Source organism: Scomber scombrus, chromosome 17 (assembly GCF_963691925.1).
Source record: "Scomber scombrus chromosome 17, fScoSco1.1, whole genome shotgun sequence".
Classification (NCBI taxonomy): domain Eukaryota; kingdom Metazoa; phylum Chordata; class Actinopteri; order Scombriformes; family Scombridae; genus Scomber; species Scomber scombrus.
The window spans coordinates 901,668-923,163 of record NC_084986.1 but is presented as its reverse complement, the minus strand read 5'-3'; the positions used below and the strand labels follow the sequence as shown (position 1 = coordinate 923,163).

The 21,496-nt window shown below is 40.8% G+C and overlaps 1 protein-coding gene across 1 annotated transcript in view; it reads right to left on the bottom strand.

The window, feature by feature from the left end:
* LOC133997987 (NLR family CARD domain-containing protein 3-like) overlaps window positions 1–21,496 on the bottom strand; it is a gene marked incomplete at its 5' end in the record, with an annotated part of 240,351 nt that overhangs the window by 126,220 nt on the left and 92,635 nt on the right. The window contains 2 exons of the mRNA XM_062437726.1: window positions 19,718–19,891; window positions 20,396–20,569. Of these exons, the coding sequence (XP_062293710.1) occupies window positions 19,718–19,891; window positions 20,396–20,569 (348 nt within the window). The remainder of the gene's footprint in view (window positions 1–19,717; window positions 19,892–20,395; window positions 20,570–21,496) is intronic.

Here is a 21,496-nt window from a genome sequence, read left to right as displayed (position 1 = left end):
TTTCATGATGACACATTTTGTCAGTAATGTTTTAATGAATAAATACCACAAAGACCAACTTTGTATTTAAAGAGAAACTGACTGTGTGCTGTTTAGTTGTCATGAATCAAATTCAATCCACACTTACACTTCTCCAGACCAGGTTTTAACCTGTGCTCTCCACCATGGTCCACCCTGGAGGAAGAAACACAGTCAGAATGATTTTCTATCCAACATGAGTCCTAACTGCTGTTCAACATGAAGCAGTGTTCCTCAGTTTGTCAGAGTGACACAGAAACAGGCTGAAACTCATCTGTCTCAACTGTCTGCTGGATTCTTTCACTGAAGTCTGAGAGGAAAAGACCTGAAGAAGAAGATGTGATGAACAAATATGTCCTCCCACATGATAAATCACTATATTAAATATTGATCTCTGCATGTTGTCCTGAGGATAGAGCCAGTCATCACTTCAATATCAAAAGGAGACTAAAGGAGCATTTTTGAAGTGATCAGAGAATAAATGCAGCTATAAGACAGCAAAACATTTGACTGTAATTATTCCATGTGTTCATTCATTTGGTTTGAATATATAATAATAATAATAATAGTTGAAAGACACAATAAGAAGAAACAACCACAAGTTAGAAAGTTCTAAATAAAGTTCATGATACAAGTGAACTTCTTTATAATAACCAGTAAATACATAAATAATAAAATAACAGATGGACTCTCCTCTGATGAGTTCAGGGACACCAGGAGATCATGGACGTTTAACTGAAGAACAACTTTAGGTCCACTTACTAGTTTTTATATTATATTACATATTATATTATATTATATTATATTATATTATATTACACTGTTGCCCATAAAGTTGGAATAATTCTTTTTTTCAGACACATTCCTCTTTTTATTTTCTATTTATATACATCACTAATCACCTTTGACCAGGTTCAATGAGATTGATCAATATACTATCAAGAATAAATCACATTGTCACAATCATTTCATGAGAAGAAAATATTTTATTCCAACTTTATGGGCGACAGTATATTATGTTATGTTATGTTATAATATATTATCAGCTCACGAGACGAGATTTTAACTATATTTTTAAGAACATTTCAATGAGGAAATACATACATACTGTTCTTTTATTTGAAATTCACAAAATGGAAATTGAATTGAAATGTTCTAACTAATAGAATTCAAAAATGAATCACTTTTTTCTACTTTCTAAATATATAATTATCATATGCAGTATTCAGCACTGTAAAAGGTTTCCCCATATAAATATTTTATAGATGGATAATTTTGGTATTTATGGAAATAAACAATTCTAATATATAAATATAAATTAAATAAAGACTCCAATTATCACAAATTATAACATATTGCTATTAACACAGAAATCCTGTATCACATAAATACACAAGTAGAACAACATAGTTTATAAATTGTGTTATTATTTGGTAGTGTGACTCATTTTACTTTTTGCATCATTAGGCTTCCATAGCTGCGCTAGATTACATGTTCCTCCTACCTCAGGCTTTCAGTGTAGAGACCTGAGGTCAACCTGTTCCTTTCCTCATCTCCTACTTCTGACTGAGATCTTCGCAACAGGTAAAAGCTGTTAGTTCACCAACTAGTTTCCACTCGTGACATTATAAAAAGAAGACATGACGTGCGAATGATCGATAGAAAACCGATCGTCTTTTTTTTTTTTTTGGTGCGCCCCTTAATTATGGCTTCGTGAGACAAAATTCACTTTGATGAGAAATATCGACGCGATTCGTCACACCCGTAATATTATATTATGTTATGTTATAATATAATATATTATGTTATATTAAAATTAATTATATTATATTACATTACGTTACTATTATATTATATTGATAATAATAATAATAATAATAATAATAATAATAATAATAATAACTCGAAAATTCCAGGGAAATTTTGAGTGCCACGGGACTGCTGCCGGGACGAGTATACGATTTATTTCCAGTGTCACCCTGATCATGTTCTGGTTTTGAGTATTAAGTACATCTTACTAGTCAGTATCAAGTGTAATGTACTTTATTATCAACTTAACATCCCTGAAAATATTAAGTAAATGTTAATCACATTTAAGCATAAATAATATTTATTTTAATTAATTAAAGTCCCTGTAAAGTAAGAATAAATATGTGTTCTGAGTTTGACATACCACAGAAAAGTGTGTTGTTAACCACCCTGCCAAATGTGAATGAATAAAAAAATCACTAAATATGTGAAATTAGGCTTCAAAGTTGTGTAAAAATCAGCCTCTGGTCTCTGCTCCCAAACGCTGTGGGCGTTCCCGCTGGGTTCGCTGAAGCCCCGCCCCCTACCGATTGTCACCTGTCAATCGGTAGGGGGCGGGGTTAACTGGCGAAACAGACAGACAGGAATTTGCCAATCACAAAAAAGTAGGTCAGTTTCTGCCCAGCAACAGGTTGCCAAGGACAGCAAAGGTTCTACGGTTGCTACGGCGATTTGAGAATCTGCTTGGAAAAAATTCTCAAAATGAAAACACCATGAGAGACACAGAAGCCGGCAGATTTTGACAGTGTTTATTTTATTCAGATACTCGCGTAAGCTCAGTGCGAAGACAGAGTGAGATTCTTTTGAAAAAAAAGACGATTACATTACAGTCAATGGGGAGCAAGACAGGTATTGCTGCCGGTCTCGGCCCCCCCGTTTAAATTTTGTGAAGACCCCGCCTGTCAACATCACATTTTATGAATCCCAACACCTATGTCTACATTTTGACCAAAGAATATTTGTCTTCTTTTCACGGTTTGGCCGTGAGCTCGAGTTAAAAATAAAAATTAAGGTTATTTTTTACTGCTTCTCACACTCAAGCTAACTGACGCTTCCACTCTAACTTTGAAGAAAAAGTGATTTCCACTCCTCGTTTGACTGCTCATAGTTTGAAAAGTTTACATGTTATGTAAAAACTGTTTGGTTTTTTGGAGAGAGCAGAGCAAGTTTTCCTCCGTTTTACACTTTGAATAACATTTCTACGTGCAGGTATGAGAGAGCTAGGTGACTCCGAAAAAAGATGAAATGCTGTGGTTTAAAAAAAAAAAATCCCATTCATTTCCAATGGAATTTCAACACCACAAATAATAGCACCTCTTTCCCGATCGAGCCGCACGTTTTTATGTCTATATTGTCGGGGTTTTCTCAACGCTGCGGGAGGAGTTACGCACAGAAATTTGGCGGAAGAATGAAGTATGGTGAATATTAATAGACAGTACATTGTGTAATGAGATGTTTCTGCTGCTATGACATCATCACTGAACTGTGAGTAGATCACATCAATGTTGGTTTGGATCCAAACATGTGATTTGGTTTAGTCTGTTTTGACCTGTCTGGCTTTCCATACTATAAAGAACTAACCTACTTCTGTTTGTGATTGCGTCCTTTAATCCTCCTGTCGTCCTCCCGGGTCAAATTGACCCCATCTCTTTTGACTGTTCCTTCTCCCCCTCTTTCTCTCTTTCTTTGCTCCCTCCTCCTTCCACTCCCTCTACAGCAATAATGCTGTAGAGGGAGTGCCTCGGAGCTTAGCACCCGTAATAAGATACATAAGATTAAGAGATGCCTCGGGGAAAAGCCCAGAGGCTCTTCCTCTGTAGTATTACTGCTGAGGGAGTGCCTCGGAGCTTAGCACCCCTGGCATTAATAAGTATGTTGAAGATTAATAGATGCCTCGGGGCTTTACTGCTGTAGAGGGAGTACCTCGGAGCTTAGCACCCGTGGCACTAATAATAATAATAATGCATTTTATTTAAAGGCGCCTTTCAAAGCACTCAAGGACACCTTATAAGGCTCATAAAACACAACAACAGTACATCAAACAATATAAATTTAGTGCAAAGATAAAGAATAAATATGAATGTGACTAGAAAGTGCATTAGTAACATAAATAAACAAGAACGTGATTGTGTCAGGGCCAGGTAGTGTTGTAATGTATTTTTGTAGGTTTAGTTTTTGTCTTGTCTACTTCCTGTTTTATTTTGGTGTGTTTTCCCTTGTCTTGTCTACTTCCTGTTTTATTTTGGTGTGTTTTCCCTTGTCTTGTCTAGCTTCCTCTCCTCCTGTTTGCCTCCCTTCCCCTAATGTGTTACACCTGTGCCTCATTATTATCCAGGGTATATATGTGGTGTGCTCTTTCCTTTGTGTGCCAGATCGTCTTGTCAGTTTCTTGTCAGAGTTCCAGTGTTCAAATCTCAATATATCTTCTAGTGTTATCGACCAGTTTTGCCTTTTGGATCCTGAGTTTGCCTAGTGATTTTGTACTTCTGCCCTGTGTATTGGATTTCCCGTTTTTTGACTTTTGGACTGATTAACCTTGAGAACTCTTCATCCCTGTGTCCCTGTCTCTGCATTGTACAAAGGGTGCGTACGCACAAAAATGTGGCGTACGTTCTTTTTCACGGCAAAGTTCAGCTGTATCAAGATTGAAATGACCGTGGAAATGTGCGGTGCCTCACGCCAACTTCATGGCTGGCGTACGCACGTTTCTACAGCTGTTGATCCTTTGGCGACACTTAGAGGTTATGCTGGGAAATGTTATAATGAATAAATGTGAAAACAATTAGTCCTCAGACTGAGTGATGTGCACATCAGAGACACATGAACAATTAACACACCCACGTGTCTGCAATTACATGAGTGGATATAAAAGCATGCGCAAAGTGGTGCTGAAAATACTGTTAACAACAATGGCTGCTTTAGCAGTATTAGAAGACATTATAAATGGTGCAATACGAAGAGAGCGTGTGTTCAGAGATTTAATGGCACATGATGACAACTGGCTCATCAGCCGCTTTAGGTTCCCGAGGGCAATCCTCCTGGAACTGTGCGCAGAGCTGCCACCGGCCTTGGAGCGCGACACAGCGAGGAGCCATGCGCTGCCTTTATCCAAACAGGTGCTGACCACACTGGGGTTCCTAGCAACTGGGGCATTCCAGAGGGAGCTGGCTAACCGATTGGGACTCTGCCAGTCGACCTGAGCCGAGCCATGCCAGCGGTGTGGGACGGAATTATCCGCATGTCAGCCAGGTCTATATCAAATCCCCATACAATGCAGCTGAACAGGTCAACATTAAAGCGAAATTTGCAGCGAGAGCCGGTTTTCCTAAAGTAATCGGAGCTTACACACACATTGCTATAAAAGCGCCATCACATGATGAATTTGTATGTCAACAGGAAACATTTCCATTCGATCAATGTACAGATCATATGTGATGCACAAATGCAATTAATCAACATTGTGGCGAGGTGGCCTGGTTCAATGCACGATTCTGAGTAACAGCATGGTTGGGAACAGACAAGCTGGCACTGTGCGCGATGGGTAATATTAATCCCTGTGATGCGCATTGAGCATGTGCGCCCCCAAATACTATCCCCTCTTCACAGCATCGTTACTAGTCAGTGGTTACAGTTAGTGACTTGCTGGTTAAACTACAGCTTCAGATCTTTCTAACAAGCCCCTGATTGTCTCTGTGTGCAAAGTACTCATGTTAATAACCCTGTGCATAAAGTGTGAAATGTCTTAATCAGCCTCACCTTTTCCCCTGCGCACTTCTGCATTAATTTGCAACAATAGTGTGTGATCTTTGGGGGTAATCAGAGTCACTCTCAGGCGACTCTCTGTTCAAACGGGGTGGACCCCTCTTTTCTGTCCCCCCGCCTGTTTTGGCCACACTTTGGCGTCGGGCAGCCGTCCTCCGCTTCACATCCACCTTGATGTTGGACCACTTCTTTTTCAATTCAGCGTGTGTGTATTCTGACCCCACAGCATTGACAGCCTCACACACACTCTCCCACTCACTCCTCTTGCGTTTATTGTTTATGCCGGAGGACAGCGTGCCAAAGAGTACATTTTTGCGCGCCTCCAATTCAGTGAGTAGCGTCTCCAATTTGCTTTCTGTGAAGTTCTTCTTTTTTCCCGTCTTACTCGTTCTTTTGTTTTAATTTTATGATCGTGCAGAGAGGGCACTCTCAGGTGCAGGGCCCATTTAAATATGATTTGCGTATTTAAATGAGGGCGTGGACAGGGAGGGGTCGGGTACGCCAACATGTGCGCTCAATTCCACGTTGATTGGGATGTACAAAGGAAATGTGCTTGGATTCATGCGTACGCACAGATTCATACATCTGGATTTTTTTTGTGCGTACAACGTTTTCTGGATTTGAGCGTACGCCATGTTTCAGTAAGAAATCCACGGACGTCTTTGTACGTGAGGCCCCTGGTCTGTGCTTCATAGATTGCATAGTTAGTGTGAGACAGACAAGGCCGCTTTAATGCACAGGCTTACCTGGGCTGAGGCCCAGGGGCCTCCCAGTTCAGGGTCATGATGAGCTGACAAAGTCCTATTGTTTTGTAACTTGTCAGGTTTTCTGTCAATCACTCTAATTGCACGTTACGTGGCTGCTGATTGATCCAAATTAGGGGTGGCCCCATAGCCAATGGCCCGTGGGCTTACATATCAGAATGTCTATAGTTAGTTTTGGGGTGTGTCCCTTTATGATTGAGTGACATTAAGTGGAATACTTAGGGGAGGACGTTTGAGATTGGTGCCGAGAAAAGAAAAAAAAAACGTATTAAGAAAAGTTGCGCGAAAAAGAATTACTAAAGAGCATCCCAAAGCTCACCGGATTTATTAAACCAGCTGCTGAAGATGGACCCAGCACCGGGGGAAGCTCGCTATAACACACTGGAGGGAGCAGAGGAGGCGCAGGCGGATGTAGCTGGAGAGGAGCAGGGGACCACCCACAGCAGTGGAGGGGAGGAAGAGAGAGGACCAGGAGGCAAACTATTCAGGGGGATAATTGTTGATGTTTTAACTCTTTTAATGTAATGTGATTGGACAGTTCTGGCTGTCATTCACGCCCTCCCATCAGCTGTAGTTTCAGGAGATGACGTTAAAGTGGAGCCGTGGAAATTAAAGATTTGGTAATTTCTCTACAAAAACATAATTTCACAAGACTTTAACTAGAAGACAATAAGAGGATAAAGCAGTTTAGACCGGACCGGCTTCAGCAGCAGCAGGTGATGGAGGACGAGCTGAGACCCGGAGCTTCTCCCGCCGCTGTTATGATAAACGTAGCTTATAGTCCGGTTCAATAAAAGTTTTTTGTCGGAATTTTTTGGGGATTTGCTAAACTATACATTTTTGGAAAGGTTATTGTATAAGGAGTCAGAAAATCAATGTTTACATTTGCACAGATGTCTATGTGGCGGCCATATTGAATTTTTAATAAATGGCCGACGTAAAACTTTAAATATTTATATCTTGGCTTCTGAATAAACTGAACTGTTGATTTTAACTGCTAAACCCACATTTTCAGGGTCAGGGAATCCAATGGTGCTAGTTGCAAAGCTTCAAGACTTTACCAAATTAACCCATAGATGCATAAGTGAGTCAAAAATGACCCAGTGTGGTTGTTTTCTTCATTGTAATGAAAAGTTGTTCACTTTTAATATTCCATGTTCCTCCAAAACCATGTTTTTTTTAAATACATACACAATATGACTAAAACAAACTATACACATCACACGCAGTTGGTCAGATAACTCAGAGATCTTTTTATTGAAGAGTTTAAAATTAGCTAACATAAAACTTAGAAGTTGGATGTCGATGTGCACATTTAGACCACAGTATGATTACACAACCTTTTTAATTAGACTATATATAGTTTTTATACATATATATATATATATATATATATACTGACACATGTCAGTACAGGCTAAGTCCTTAGCTCTGCAGGAGCACCTCCCAGAAGAGCACTCAGATTTACACTTGCATTGAACCAACTCAAGGATGGCGTTTGAGGCTGGGAGGACCTCTGTGGTCACTGGTTTGAGCATGCCAATCGAGTGTTGGTAGTATCCATTTTGCAGAGGATCCAGCTGTGGATCCTGCAGAGCAATGGCTGCCTGTGCCCATACTGTTGTTTGGACATGGACTCTCAAGATGTGCTGCTTCAGAGCTCAAAGTGTTGGAGGCAGCTTGTCACTTTCTGCCCTATGTTTGCAGCAGAGATGCCATCGCAGTTGAGGGATTGCCTTGATGTTGATCCCCTTGGGTGAGTAAGCTGCACATACAAAGGATTCCAGGGCTGACAGCATTCCTTCGGTCACATCTGCTTCATCCAAAAGCATCTGCAGAGCTTTGACAATATATTCATCTGCTTTGAGGTAGACCTGCAGCCAGGTTGCCTTGCCTATGCGGGAGAACCTTCCTGTGTTGTCAGCCACAGTAAATGCTCTTTCTTTACCTAGACCTAGCCACAGTGGTTCAATCTGCACAACACCAGAGGCCATAGAAATGGACGTGTGAGCCCAGAAGCAGATGTGATGATCAGCTTGGATGATCCCTGGTTGTACTCCAGAATTGTTTTAGCAAGATATTCAGTCAGATCACTCTTAGTCTTGTCATGGGAGAGGAATCTGCTCAATGGGATGTGCTTGGTGTTGGTGTCATCTCTGACTTGATACTGAATAGAAGCTTGTCCTTGTCTTCTTTTATCTGTAGTTGCACTCTTCAGAGAATCTGCCCTATATGTATCAAACACGAGGATGATTTCATCATAATCTCTTGTTAGTTGCATTAGTCTGTTATTGAAGCAGCCACTCAGATCCTTGACTGTCGATACAGTCGCTGGTTTTTTGCTCAGCTTCTGCACAAGCACCATACCGTCCACCAGTGCTATCTTCCGGCTGGGTTGATCAGTAGATGTGAGGTCTTGAGTTCCTGTATCTACTGTATCTTGGTGAGTAGAACTTCCAATTTGAGGCGGCTGATGGTCTTCACGTGGCATCTTCTTTTGTCAGCTTCCTAAGTAGATGGATTAACTTTGACTTGTCATGGCATGGCAGAATTGTTCCATCAGTAGCGAACAGTGCCCTTGGTGTCAGAGTGAATTCATAATTTCCTATGGCCTCTTTGTAGTTGATGTCTCGGTTTGACCTGGCAAGTACCATCAGCCTTGCAAACAGGTCCTTGGTCTCCTTCAGATCCACAGTATTGTCTCTGAGTTTCACTGTAATCTTCTTGTTCCCAGACAGGAACATCTTGTTGTTCTCTTTCTTCTCAGGGGCCCAGAGGCTGACATCTCCATTGATACGCTCTGATACATAGTCTTCAAACAACTTCTGGCCAGTGACATCAGCATTCAAGATCTGTTGTACATACTCATCTGGGATGTAGGCTTGTGTGATCACATTGTGCAGTTTGTCACCTTCAGTGGTAAAGGGGTTTCCATGGCTGAGTATGGCTGCCTTGATCTTGTCGATTGTGTCATGTGCCCTCTTGACTGCACTTGGCCCAAGCTCATGATGCTCTGTGATTCTGTCAGCTTCCATGTCAAACTGACTCTTGAACTCTTTCGCCAGACGAGAAAGTTCTGGTGGGACAATGAAAAATCTCTGTCTGGCATTGGCATTGTTGGAGATGCTAATGATCCCAGAGCTAATCTTCATTAGTTTGTTCAGGTGTTCGCATGCATGGTCTGCCCCAACAGACACAAAGGGAATGACACTGTTGGTGACTAATATATTGCCTGTTCGTAGTTCCTCCCATGTCTGAGGGTGATTGGTCCTCAAGTCAACCATGTCTGCGTTGTATCTTGGCCAGAGTTGCTTGTACTTGATGCGGTCCATGGCAAAGAACAGCTTGCTCAGTGCTTCTCCAGCTTGTAGATGGAGTTCCAGGTCAGCATTCCGAGTTGCCGCTATAAAGGATAGGATTGTTTCCACACGATGTAGGTACTTCATCATGGCCTTGAACATTGCATTCCGGGATTTCTGTTCCTTCCATTTCTGGAATGCTGTGATGACTGTCAAGGCTTCCAGGAGGGTGCTGTTTGCTTGCTTGGTGGATTCAGCCTTTGTGTCCTTGCCTTCAGAACATGCAGCTTCTACATACAGTACCTAATGTCAGCTAGCTGGTTATTTAGTGTTCTCTAACTATAAAGTAGGCAAGGCTAATTTGTATGGGAAAAATACTCTTTCAAATAATCATAATTTATGACACTGATGGCCTACGTACTGCACAGTAATGTTAGTGACCTGTTAGCAGCAGTCATAAATGTATATGTTGTTGAAATATAACATTCTGAGGTAAAAGTTAAGATAATAGGCTACTTACTATACTGTACAGGTACTAGATGCTCTGTAAAACAATATTCTCGAGGGATGACACCGCTGATATAATATGGTGTGTGTTCCACAACAACTATCTCAGTAGGCTAGCCAATATCAGAAGTCTGAGGAGCAAAAGTCATATGATACACACTATACAGTAATATTAGCTAGCTTAGTTAGCTGTAGTGATTAATGTAGAAATATGTTGTTGAAATGTGTAACACATTTAATACTTACTGTGCATGTGTTAGATGTTCTGTAAAACACTGCTCTTAAGGGATGACACTTCTGATATAGCAAGTCCGAGGAAGAGCCATTGGCTCAAAACATCACTGTAAATAAAATCTTTCAACTGGAACTACTTTGTGTGTGGATAACTCAGCACCAATTCTAGTAGGCTTGCAATGTTGCAATCTTTGTAATCATTCCCACAATAAATATTAAATGTTTTAGTGAATGTTGAAGAACATCTGGAATATGAAATGATAACTTTTCATTTATTGCCAGAAAACAACCACACAGGGTTATTTTTTACCTACTCATGCCGAGATATTAGCCGAGATATTAAAATGTTAAGTTTTGGGTCAGCCATTTTTTTTAATTCAATATGGCCACCACATAGACATCTGTGCAAATGCAAACATTGATTTTCTGACTCCTTATACCATAACCTTTCCAAAAATGTATAGTTTAGCAAATCCCCCAAAAATTCCCACGAGGTTCAAATTTGACAATAAGGAACCGGACTATTATTGCTTTATCTGATTGCTCATTAAAAGTGTCAGCACTGAAAGGTTGTGGACAACGAGACCTAAAACATCTCTCTGAAAAAACGCAAACACTAAAGTAGCTGCAGCCATCAAGACAATAGCATGAAGCTAAGTTGTTTTTAGCAGGCTTAGCGTTGCTGAGCTCTGTCTGCAGCTGGCCACATGTGGACCTCTGCTATGCCAAGCTCCACAAGAACATAGATTCAGTCCATATCAGTGGCTGCATCCAGCAGCTCCAACAGGACAAAACATCAGGTAGTAGCTGCATTCGTGTTATTAATATTGTAAAGTGTTAAAAGACTTTATAAAAGACATTACTATAAAGTGTAGAAAAATTAAAATGCATAAATGCAGGATAAGAAATGATGGAAGTAATTTTGACTATTACAGTTGATTTGGGGTACATTTCATTATTAAAATAAGTTAAATAAATTATGCTTAATCACAGCAGTGTATGGTGCTTAATGCGCCATCTATTGTCCTGTTTAGGTATTGCAACAACTAACATATTATATTAAAATCAGGACTGAAGACACAATAACAAAAATATAGGTTGTGTCTCTTTTTAAGCATATTACCTTATTGGTAACTCTGCTTTAACTGCTGGTATCTTTAGGTGATGTGAGTGAAATGGGCATTTTATCATGTCTAATTATAATTTTTTATTCCTCTTTCTGTGGGTCTGAGATACCATACTGGGACAAACCAGTGAACATTATAGTGTGTTGTGTTGTTTTTAGATTGGTTTCCCTTTGTTTGTGGTGCTACGGTTTGTTTGACACTAACCCTGGGACCACCAACCATCAAACTGCGCCCCCCCAAACATTTTTGTCACCAGCCGCCACTGGATGTAGATTACCTAAATATTTCACTTTTTAAAAATGAGACTCTATAAATCAAGGGGATGGAGGGCCTACAAAACCTCTCAGCCCCGGGGCCTAACATTAGGTTAATGCGGCCCTGGAGACAGAGTATGCCACTCTGAATAGGTGCGTTTTCAGGCGGGATTTAAAAGTGGAGACAGAGTCAGAAGTGTGAATGACTGGTGGGAGAGAGTTCCTGAGGCGGGGGGCAGATCGGCTGAAGGCTCTTGACCCTATGGTATTTAAGTTGGCAGATGGGGCAAAGAGCTGGTTGGCAGAGGAGGATCAGAGAGTTCGGGAAGGTGTGTAGATGTGAATAAGTTCAGAGAGATATGATGGTGCCAGGTTGTGAAGGATCTTGAAAGTGAGAAGTAGAATCTTAAAGTCAATGCAGGGACTTCCGGTTTGGACATGGAGTGGTAGGCTGTGTGGCATCAGAGCTCTCGATAGTCAAGGGTAAAAACTCCCCGAAAACTTGAGCTAGAGCTAGAAATTACACTAACTGTAAATGTGACCGGGGAAAAGTTGGAATGGGAAGGAAAACTCGACTCACTCAGACTAAAAACACGGCGACAGATGAAATGGAGCAGCAGCTGGCTGACCTTGAAATGGAAGGAAATGGCGGCCATGTAACAACATACCCCGATGAAAGTGAGACGGAAACAGGCTCGGATCTAGAAACTATCAGCAAGGAGATACGGGATTTGAAAACCGAAATAAAAGATGCCCTTCGCGCATTTGGAGAAACACTGAGGAGCGACGTGAAAAAAGACTTTGATGATTTCAAACAAGATTTAAACCAACAACTAGCTAAAGTCGCCACTGAACAGCAGCTACAGAGTGGCAAGATCAATGAGGCTGAGTCGCGGATTGAAAAACTGGAATATTGGGCACAGGAGGTTAACAAGGCTCTTATTATCTCACTGAGAGAACAAAAAGCTCTTCAGGATAAGTTAACCGATTTGGAGTCCAGATCGAGGAGAAATAATCTCCGTATCTACGGAGTTACAGAGGGGGAAGAGGGTGAGTCTGCAGCCAAGTTTATTCAAGACCTGCTCAGACGTGAACTTCAATTCAAAGAGCGCATCGGTCACTTGCACCGAAGCCTGCAGCCGGAGCCCAGCCGAGACCCATCATTGTGAACTTTCTGCAATTCACTACCAAAGAGAGAGTCCTGAGAGAGGTATGGAGAAAGAAAATACAACTGGGAAATAAAGTCCTGTCATTCGATCATGACTACGTGACAGAGGTTATTCAAAAGAGAAAGGAGTACAATGCTTCTAAAAGAATCTTGAAGGAGAAAAGCGTCCGGTTTCAGACGCCATTCACCAGGATGAGGATCCATTGGGAGACGGGAACTCAAACCTACAACAGTGCAGAAGAGATATTTAGATAGATATTTACTGAACCCCAGAGGGAAATTCTTTTTCACAGACTGTCAACTACTGATGGGTTGAAAAAACCCCACCAACATTGAAACAATGACAGAGGTGAAGGACGAATTGGAGAGACGCGGACTCGCAGAGAAGACACCGACACCGATGGCCGCAGAGCAAGGAGGGATCCCGGAGGAGCTACACATCAGCAGTGGTACGAGCCAAGGAAAAGCTGCAAGAGTACCGAAGAATTTTTGATTAAGAACAGAAAATATAAAAAGGAAAAAGAAACAAAATGGTAGGAATGTTCTGATATAGCCTGTTTTAATTGTCAGAATAATGATTAACCTGCCATTCCTATGCTAAAAGAAAAGTGGCTATCGGAGCTCTGGGCTACTTCATTTTCCTTTTCAAAGTTCTGACGTTGGACGTTTGTTCTCATAAGTGATGCAGTGTAACAACGTGAGACTAGCGTCCTTAAATGTGAATGGCTTGAAAAATCCAATTAAAAGAGGAAAAGTAATGGCAAAAATGAGAAAGGAAAAAATTCAAGTGATATAATTACAGGAAACGCATCTACAGTACCTCAGCAAGAACATAATAAGCTGAGGAAATTTGGATTTAAAATGTTTTAGCTCGTTTAAGAAAGGTCTAAAGAGAGGAGTCGCCATATTAATTTCTAACTCTGTCAGTTTTTAAGTCATTAAAGATATAAATGACAAAGAAGGGAGATATATAATAGTAAAAGGGAAAATGGATAATAATGTAGTTACTTTAGTCAATGTCTATGTGCCACCTAATTCTGATCGAACGTTTTTGAAATTGCTGTTTGAGATCATAGCCCTGGAAAATGAAGGAATTCTAATATGTGCAAGGGACTTCAACATGATTTTGAATGCTAAATTGGACATAACTAACAACAAAAGAAGTAAGACGCATCTGTCTGTTTGATGTTTGGAGAGAACTCCATCCATTAGAGAGGGACTACACACATTATTCTGCTCCACACTCAGTTTACTCCAGAATAGAATATTTTTTTAAGAACACAATAGACAGATATAGGATAGAGGAATGTGAAATAGGGGTAACGGACCTGTACGATCACAGTATTACTTACCTCAATCTCCATCTAAATAAGAATAATAAAAATACACTATGGAGATTAAATTTGGGTATGCTGAATAACCGGACAATACAGGAGGAGGTTAAGAAAGAGATTGAATGCTGCATAGAGGAGAACAGGGACAGCCCAGTGGATTCTACCATACTATGGGAGACGGTTAAAGCTGTAATGAGAGGGAGGTTAATAGCGCGGGCATCTTACCTAAAAAAGACTAGAGAGGTAGATTATAAGAATTTGGTTAAACAATTAATAACACTGGAACAGCAACATAAAAATGATAAAGATGAACCAATTTTACAACAAATAATCAGTGTGAGACGGCAGACAGATGTCACCCTAAGCCAAGAGGTTGAGAAAAAACTAAGATTCACTAAACAAACATACTATGAATCAGGCTCTAAAGCAACTAAATATTTCATATTCATTTTATTCTTTGTCCCAAAAGGGCACTTAGTTTGCAGCAGGTATACAGAAAAACAACACAGATCACACAACAGATTAAAACACAACAACAAAATTTGACAAGAAGACTTAAGGTCCAGCAAGCCTCTCACACAATACATAAGATTAGAGACCCCCTAACGAAACAACTGCTATGTGAACCTGAAGAAATAGAAAGGGTTTTTACAGAAAATTGATATACCCAACCCACGGCAAAAGGAAAGTGTGAAATGAAAGAATTCCTTGACTCATTGGATTTACCAGCTATTTGGGAGGTGCAAAATAGAAAACTAATTTCCAACATCACTAAAAGGGAACTAGATGCTGCAATTAGTAGATTTATATCAAACAAAACATCAGGTAGTGACGGATTCCCCAGCAAGTGGTATAAAACATTTAGGGAGGAATTAACCCAGCTACTCCTGAACTCTTTCAATCTGTCTCTGACAGAAGGCAAACTGCCCCCCTCATGGAAAGAGGCCATAATTTCAGTTATACCAAAGTAAGGGAAAAATAAAGAACTCTGTGAATCCTATAGACCCATTTCAATTCTAAATGTGGACTATAAGATCTTTACTTCAATAATTTCCAAAAGATTCGAAAATGTTATGTCTGACTTGATAGATGAAGACCAATCAGGTTTTATAACAAGCAGGCAGACTCAGGATAACATTAGACGCATCCTTCACATAATAGATCAGATCCAAAGACAGGGCCTGAGAGCAGTACTAGTGAGCCTCGATGCAGAAACAACTTAAAAGGAATCCATATAGAAAAGCAGGAGCATCTCATAGGGCTCTACGCTGACAATGTCATTCTCCAAGCCCCGGATAGGACCTTTCCTAATCTGATGTCGATATTAGAAGACTATGGTAAATACTCGCTATAAATTAAACATAGCAAAAACACAAATTCTTACACTGAATTATTCCCCAGGCCGGAAATTAGAGAAAAATATAAAATCAAATGGAATTCAAAAGTAATTAAATATCTAGGTGTGATATTGACAAAAGATCTCACTAAAACATTTGAAACAAATTATAATAACATTAATAATAACATTAAGACGGATATTGGGCGGTGGTCAACCTTTAACATGGATTTTGAGACACGAATTGAGGTAATTAAAATGAATGTGTTACCGAGGCTGTTATACCTTTTTCAATCCATTCCACAGATGATTCCAGAAACACAGCTCAGACACTGGGACAAACTTATATCTAGATTTATCTGGGCTGGAAAGAGACCAAGAATCAGGTATAGGACACTTCAACTACAAAAAGAAGAGGGAGGCTTGTCCTTGCCTAATCTGAAACAATACTTTTACGCAGCTCAAGTAAAATTCCTGGTTTGTACATGCTGCCCTCTATATCAGGCAAGATGGAAAGATATAGTGGCCTAGATGGGATCCCCCGGGAAGAGCTGGACGAAGTGGCTGGGGAAAGGGAAGTCTGGGTTTCCCTGCTTAGGCTGCTGCCCCCGCGACCCGACCCCGGATAAGCGGAAAGAAGATGGACGGATGGATGGATCAGTGATGCTGGATTCAGACGATGGTGGGACAGGGGCATTACAGCAGTGTGCACACTAACCCACAGGGGGCTCTTAAAAAGTTTCAAGGAGTTATAAAAGGAATTCGGACTAGAAAACAAAGATTTCTTCCGATACCTGCCAATAAGAGATTACTATGACAAAAGAATCAAACCAACATTGTATGGAGAGGGCAATACAGTGATAGATATCCTGACTGAAGCCTATAAAAAGAAGAATAGAAATATAATTTCTAAAATTGATCAGGGTCTGCAGAAACAGAATGGGAACAACACAGGATACATTAAAGCAAAATGGGAGAAAGAACTAAACATAGAAATATCAGAGGAGAATTGGCGTTCCATGTGGAGTGCACAACATTCATCTACAAGTTCAAAAAAGTGGAGAATATTTGGCTGGAAAATTTTGATTCGTTTTTTCAGAACACCTCTTATAAAAAGCAAATTAGCTCAATCACAATAACAGTGCTGAAGGTAGTGTGGTAACATGAATGCAGATCATCTTTTGGTTATGCCCAAAAATTCTAACTTTTTGGCGTAGTGTATGTATGACTGTGGGAAAGATTCTGGGATACACAATTCCTAACAATGTGATGGTCCTCTATTTTCGTGTCTTAAACGAGAATGTGATTATTAAAATAGACTGGTATCTATGTAAAATATTGTTGGTGGCTTGTAAAAAAGCTATAACAAAGTGCTGGTATAAAACTGAGTCTCCAAGCCTTAATCAGTGGATGGACAGAGTGAAGGATATATGTTTAATGGAAAAGATGAGTTTTTCTCTCAGAACTAGAGGAGCAACCTTTCCCAAGAAATGGGAGAAATGGACTGCTTTTATCAAAACAATTGAGGACGCTACACATTAACAATTAAGGACATTGGACATTATATATAATAATAATATCAACTGAGGAGCCCCCATGTTTTGTTTTGTTTGTTTGTTTTTCCCTTTTGCCTGTTGTCAACCTGTTTTTCCTTAAATTGAAAATACTAAATAAAAAATATTAAAGACAAGAAAAAGTCAATGCGGGATTTGATAGGGAGCCAATGAAGTTGCTGCAGGGCAGGAGTGATGTGTTCAATAGAGGGAGTTCTGGTTATGATACAAGCGGCTGAGTTCTGTATTACCAGATGGAGTTTGTGAAGAGATTTCCGCGGAAGACCAAAGAGGAGAGAGTTACAGTAGTCCAGATGGGATGTGATCAGGGTGTTTACCAGGATAGCGGTGCAGGTTGGTGAAAGTGAGGGACGGAGATGGTTGATGTTCCGTAGATGGAAGTATGCAGTCCAAGTAACGTTATTGATGTGGGCTTCGGAAGATAATGTGCTGTCCAGGATGACACCCAGGCTCTTTACCTGAGAGGAGGAACAGTGGAATTGTTGATGGACATGGAGAAAGTGTTGAGCGTTGCTAAGGTTGATCCGGTACCGATGAGGAGGACCTCAGTTTTGTCGCCGTTGAGTTTTAGAAAGTTGACTGAGAGCCATGATTTAATTTCCAGTAAGCAGTCCGATAGGGCGATGGGTGTCAGAGTGGAATTAGGCTTAGTGGAAAGATAGAGTTGGGTATCAGCATAACAGTGGAATTGTATGTCAAATTTCCTGAGAATGTGACCAAGAGGCAGAAGATAAATAATGAACAGGAGGGGGCCAAAGACAGAGCCCTGGGGAACACCACTAGAGACTGGAGAGGAGCCGGATCTCAGGTTCTTGAGTTGAACAAACTGTGTGCGGCCAGAGAGATATGATCTGAACCAAGCCAGAGGGATGTCAGTGATTCCAATGGAGGATAACCTGTCCAGGAGGATGTCATGGGAGACGGTGTCGAAAGCTGCGCTCAGGTCGAGGAGAACCAGAATGGAGAGAAGTCCAGAGTCAGATGCCATCAGGAGGTCATTGGTGATTTTCACTAGGGCTGTCTCGGTGCTGTGAAGGGGACGGAAGCCAGACTGAAATTGTTCATAGAGATTATTGTCGGATAGGTGGGTGTGGAGCTGGGCTGCAACAGTTCTTTCTAGTATTTTGGAGAGAAATGGCAGGTTTGAGATATGACGGAAGTTGTTCAAATCATTTGGATCGGTGCCAGGTTTCTTGAGTGTTGGTGTTATTGCAGCAGTCTTTAGTGATGATGGAACAACACCAGAAGTCAGTGAGGATTGAATGATGTCAGTTATTAACGAGGACAGGGCAGGTAGGCAGACTTTTACAAGGTGGGTAGGTAGGGGGTCTAACTGGCAGGTAGATGACTTGGATTTATGGATGAGACCAGTTATTTCAGAGACAGTTGGCAGTATGAAGCTGGCGCGCAGAGAGATGAAGGAAGATGTAGGCCAAGAGTGCAGAAAGGATGCAGAGTTATTTGTAGCAGTCAGTGTCTGGTGGATATATTCAATTTTGGCATTGAAGGTCATGAAGGTATCACACTGTAACTGTGAGTAAGTGAGGTGGTAAAGCATCAGGTGGTTACAGAATATTGTTGAGAGTTGAGAATAGGGCTCTAGTGTTCCCCTCAGCTGTCCTGATTAAGGTTGAGTAGTATGTGGTCTTGGCTGAAGAAAGAACATCCTTGTATTGAAGTATGTGATTATAATACATTTCTTTGTGAACTGCAAGGCCGGTTTTTACATAAAGGCGCTACATCGACGGCCTTTAGTTTTGAGCTGGCGTAGTGCTGGTGTAAACCAAGGAGCAGAGTGGGTAAAAGAAACACACCTATTTTTCAGAGGTGCAAGAATATTAAGCAGTCCATGAAGTCCATCATTTTAGTGAGATACTAGTTCATCTGTGGTGGATACATGACAGTGTTTATTTTATAGTCCTGGGACAAAATGTTTATTTCCCGACTCAATACTATGATGATACCTGGTTGCTGATTCATTCACAACTGAATAGAAATAGAGGCACTACTTTTATTAAACACCTGCTTGCTCCATGTATCTATCTATATATATATATACATATAGCTAAAACAATACCAGAGAAAGACAAGTAGTTTTCTGGTTTTGGTTTAATTGTTATTCTTATTGTTGATTTTAGATGAAAACAGGAAAACATGTGAAATTCAGTTTTTTAACTGACTCAAAGACGTAGAATGTATTGTTTAAATAATTGATTCTTGACTTTTGTGAATCAATGCAGAGTCGACTACGTCCGCATCGCGATGCATCGTATAATTGATTAATTTCCCCACCCTAATATTAGTTTATCCAGTTATCAAACATGTTGAACACAGCTTTGGACAGAGGACACACAGAGACCACTGTGGACATTTAATGTGGGTTTAATGGTTTGAGTTTGTGAATGCTGCGTCACTTGGTCGTGTTAAATATTGCTGCCCTGAGGAATTGTGTGACAGGATTATCTCCTTTCCTTTCAAAAAAGGATGGTTAGGTGTACTCTGTGCTAAAGTAGGTTAGTTTCTATACATACCTGAGAGTGTCCAGTCTCCAGTTTGGATCCTCCAGTCCAGCAGACAAAAGCTTCTCTCCTGACTCTCCTGGATGATTGTAGCTCAGGTCCAGCTCTCTCAGATGGGAGGGGTTGGAGCTCAGAGCTGAGGCCAGAGAAGCACAGCCTTCCTCTGTGATCAGACATCCTGACAGACTGGAAATATTGAAAGGTTGAGAACACAATGGTTTTTTAAAAAAAAATTATATAAGTACCTTACAGATGTTCAGAATATTTGACCTTAATTTGAATGTAAAATAGCATGCAAACAATGTCATTGTTCAGGACAGGGAAATTTTAGATGCTCTATACTGACCTGAGAGTCTCCAGTGTACAATGTGGACTCTCCAGTCCAGCAGAAAGCTGCTTCACTCCTGAATCCTGCAGGTTGTTGTTACTCAGGTGCAGATCTCTCAGATGGGAGGGGTTGGAGCTCAGAGCTGAGGCCAGAGCTGCACAGCCTTCCTCTGTGATCAGACATCCTGACAGACTGGAAATATAAAAAGGTTGATGGGACAAATACCAAGATCCCACAGATGTTATACAGAGTATCTGACATGAATTTGAATGTAAAACAGCAACTGTCAACTGTATAGAAAGTCAGAATTAGCTTTATTGTCATTGTTCAGTACAACAAGATTATAGATGCTTAATCCTGACCTGAGAGTTTCCAGTGTACAGTTTGTACTCTCCAGTCCAGCAGAAAGCTGCTTCACTCCTGAATCCTGCAGTTTGTTGTTACTCAGGTCCAGATCTCTCAGACTAGAGGACTGGGAGCTGAGAACTGAGGACAGAGCTGCACAGCTTCTCTCTGAGAGGTTGCAGTCATTTAGCCTGAAGAAAGGGTTTGTAATGAACACATAACGTTTTATTTATCATATTTTAAATTAAATATATTTGAAATTGTTCAAATATCCAGTGTTTCCTCCACTTACAGAGCTTTATTTGAAGCTTTGACCACTGGCAGCAGCCTCAGAAGAGCCTCCTCTGAAGAAGAGTACTTCTTCAGGTCAAACACGTTCAGATCTTTTTCTGATGACAGTAAGATGAAGACCAGAGCTGACCACTGAGCAGGAGACAGTTTATCTGTGGAGAGACTTCCTGATCTCAGGTACCGTTGGATCTCCTCCACTAGAGAACGATCATTCAGTTCATTCAGACAGTGGAACAGATTGATGCTTCTCTCTGCAGACAGATTCTCACTGATCTTCTTCTTGATGTACTTGACTGTTTCCTGATTGGTCTGTGAGCTACTTCCTGTCTGTGTCAGCAGACCTCGTAGGAGAGTCTGATTGGTCTTCAGTGAAAGACCCAGGAGGAAGCGGAGGAACAAGTCCAAGTGTCCATTTGGACTCTTTAAGGCCTCGTCCACAGCACTCTGATAGAAACGTGCCTCTGCAAATTCTTGTTTAGTTTCAGACTTCTGGGATGTTATTGGTTCTTCCAGCAGATTGACTTCAGACTTGATGAATGTCAGACGGACATGAAGAGCAGCCAGAAACTCCTGAACACTCAGATGGATGAAGCAGAACACCTTGTCCTGGTACAGCCCTCCCTCCTCTTTAAAGACCTGTGTGAACACTCCTGAGCACACTGAGGCTGCTGTGATATCGATGCCACACTCTGTCAGGTCTGATTCATAGAAGATCTGGTTGCCTTTCTGCAGCTGCTCAAAAGCCAGTTTTCCCAGACACTCAATCATCTTCCTGCTCTCTGGACTCCAGTGTGGATCTCTCTCAGTTCTTCCATGATACTTGATGT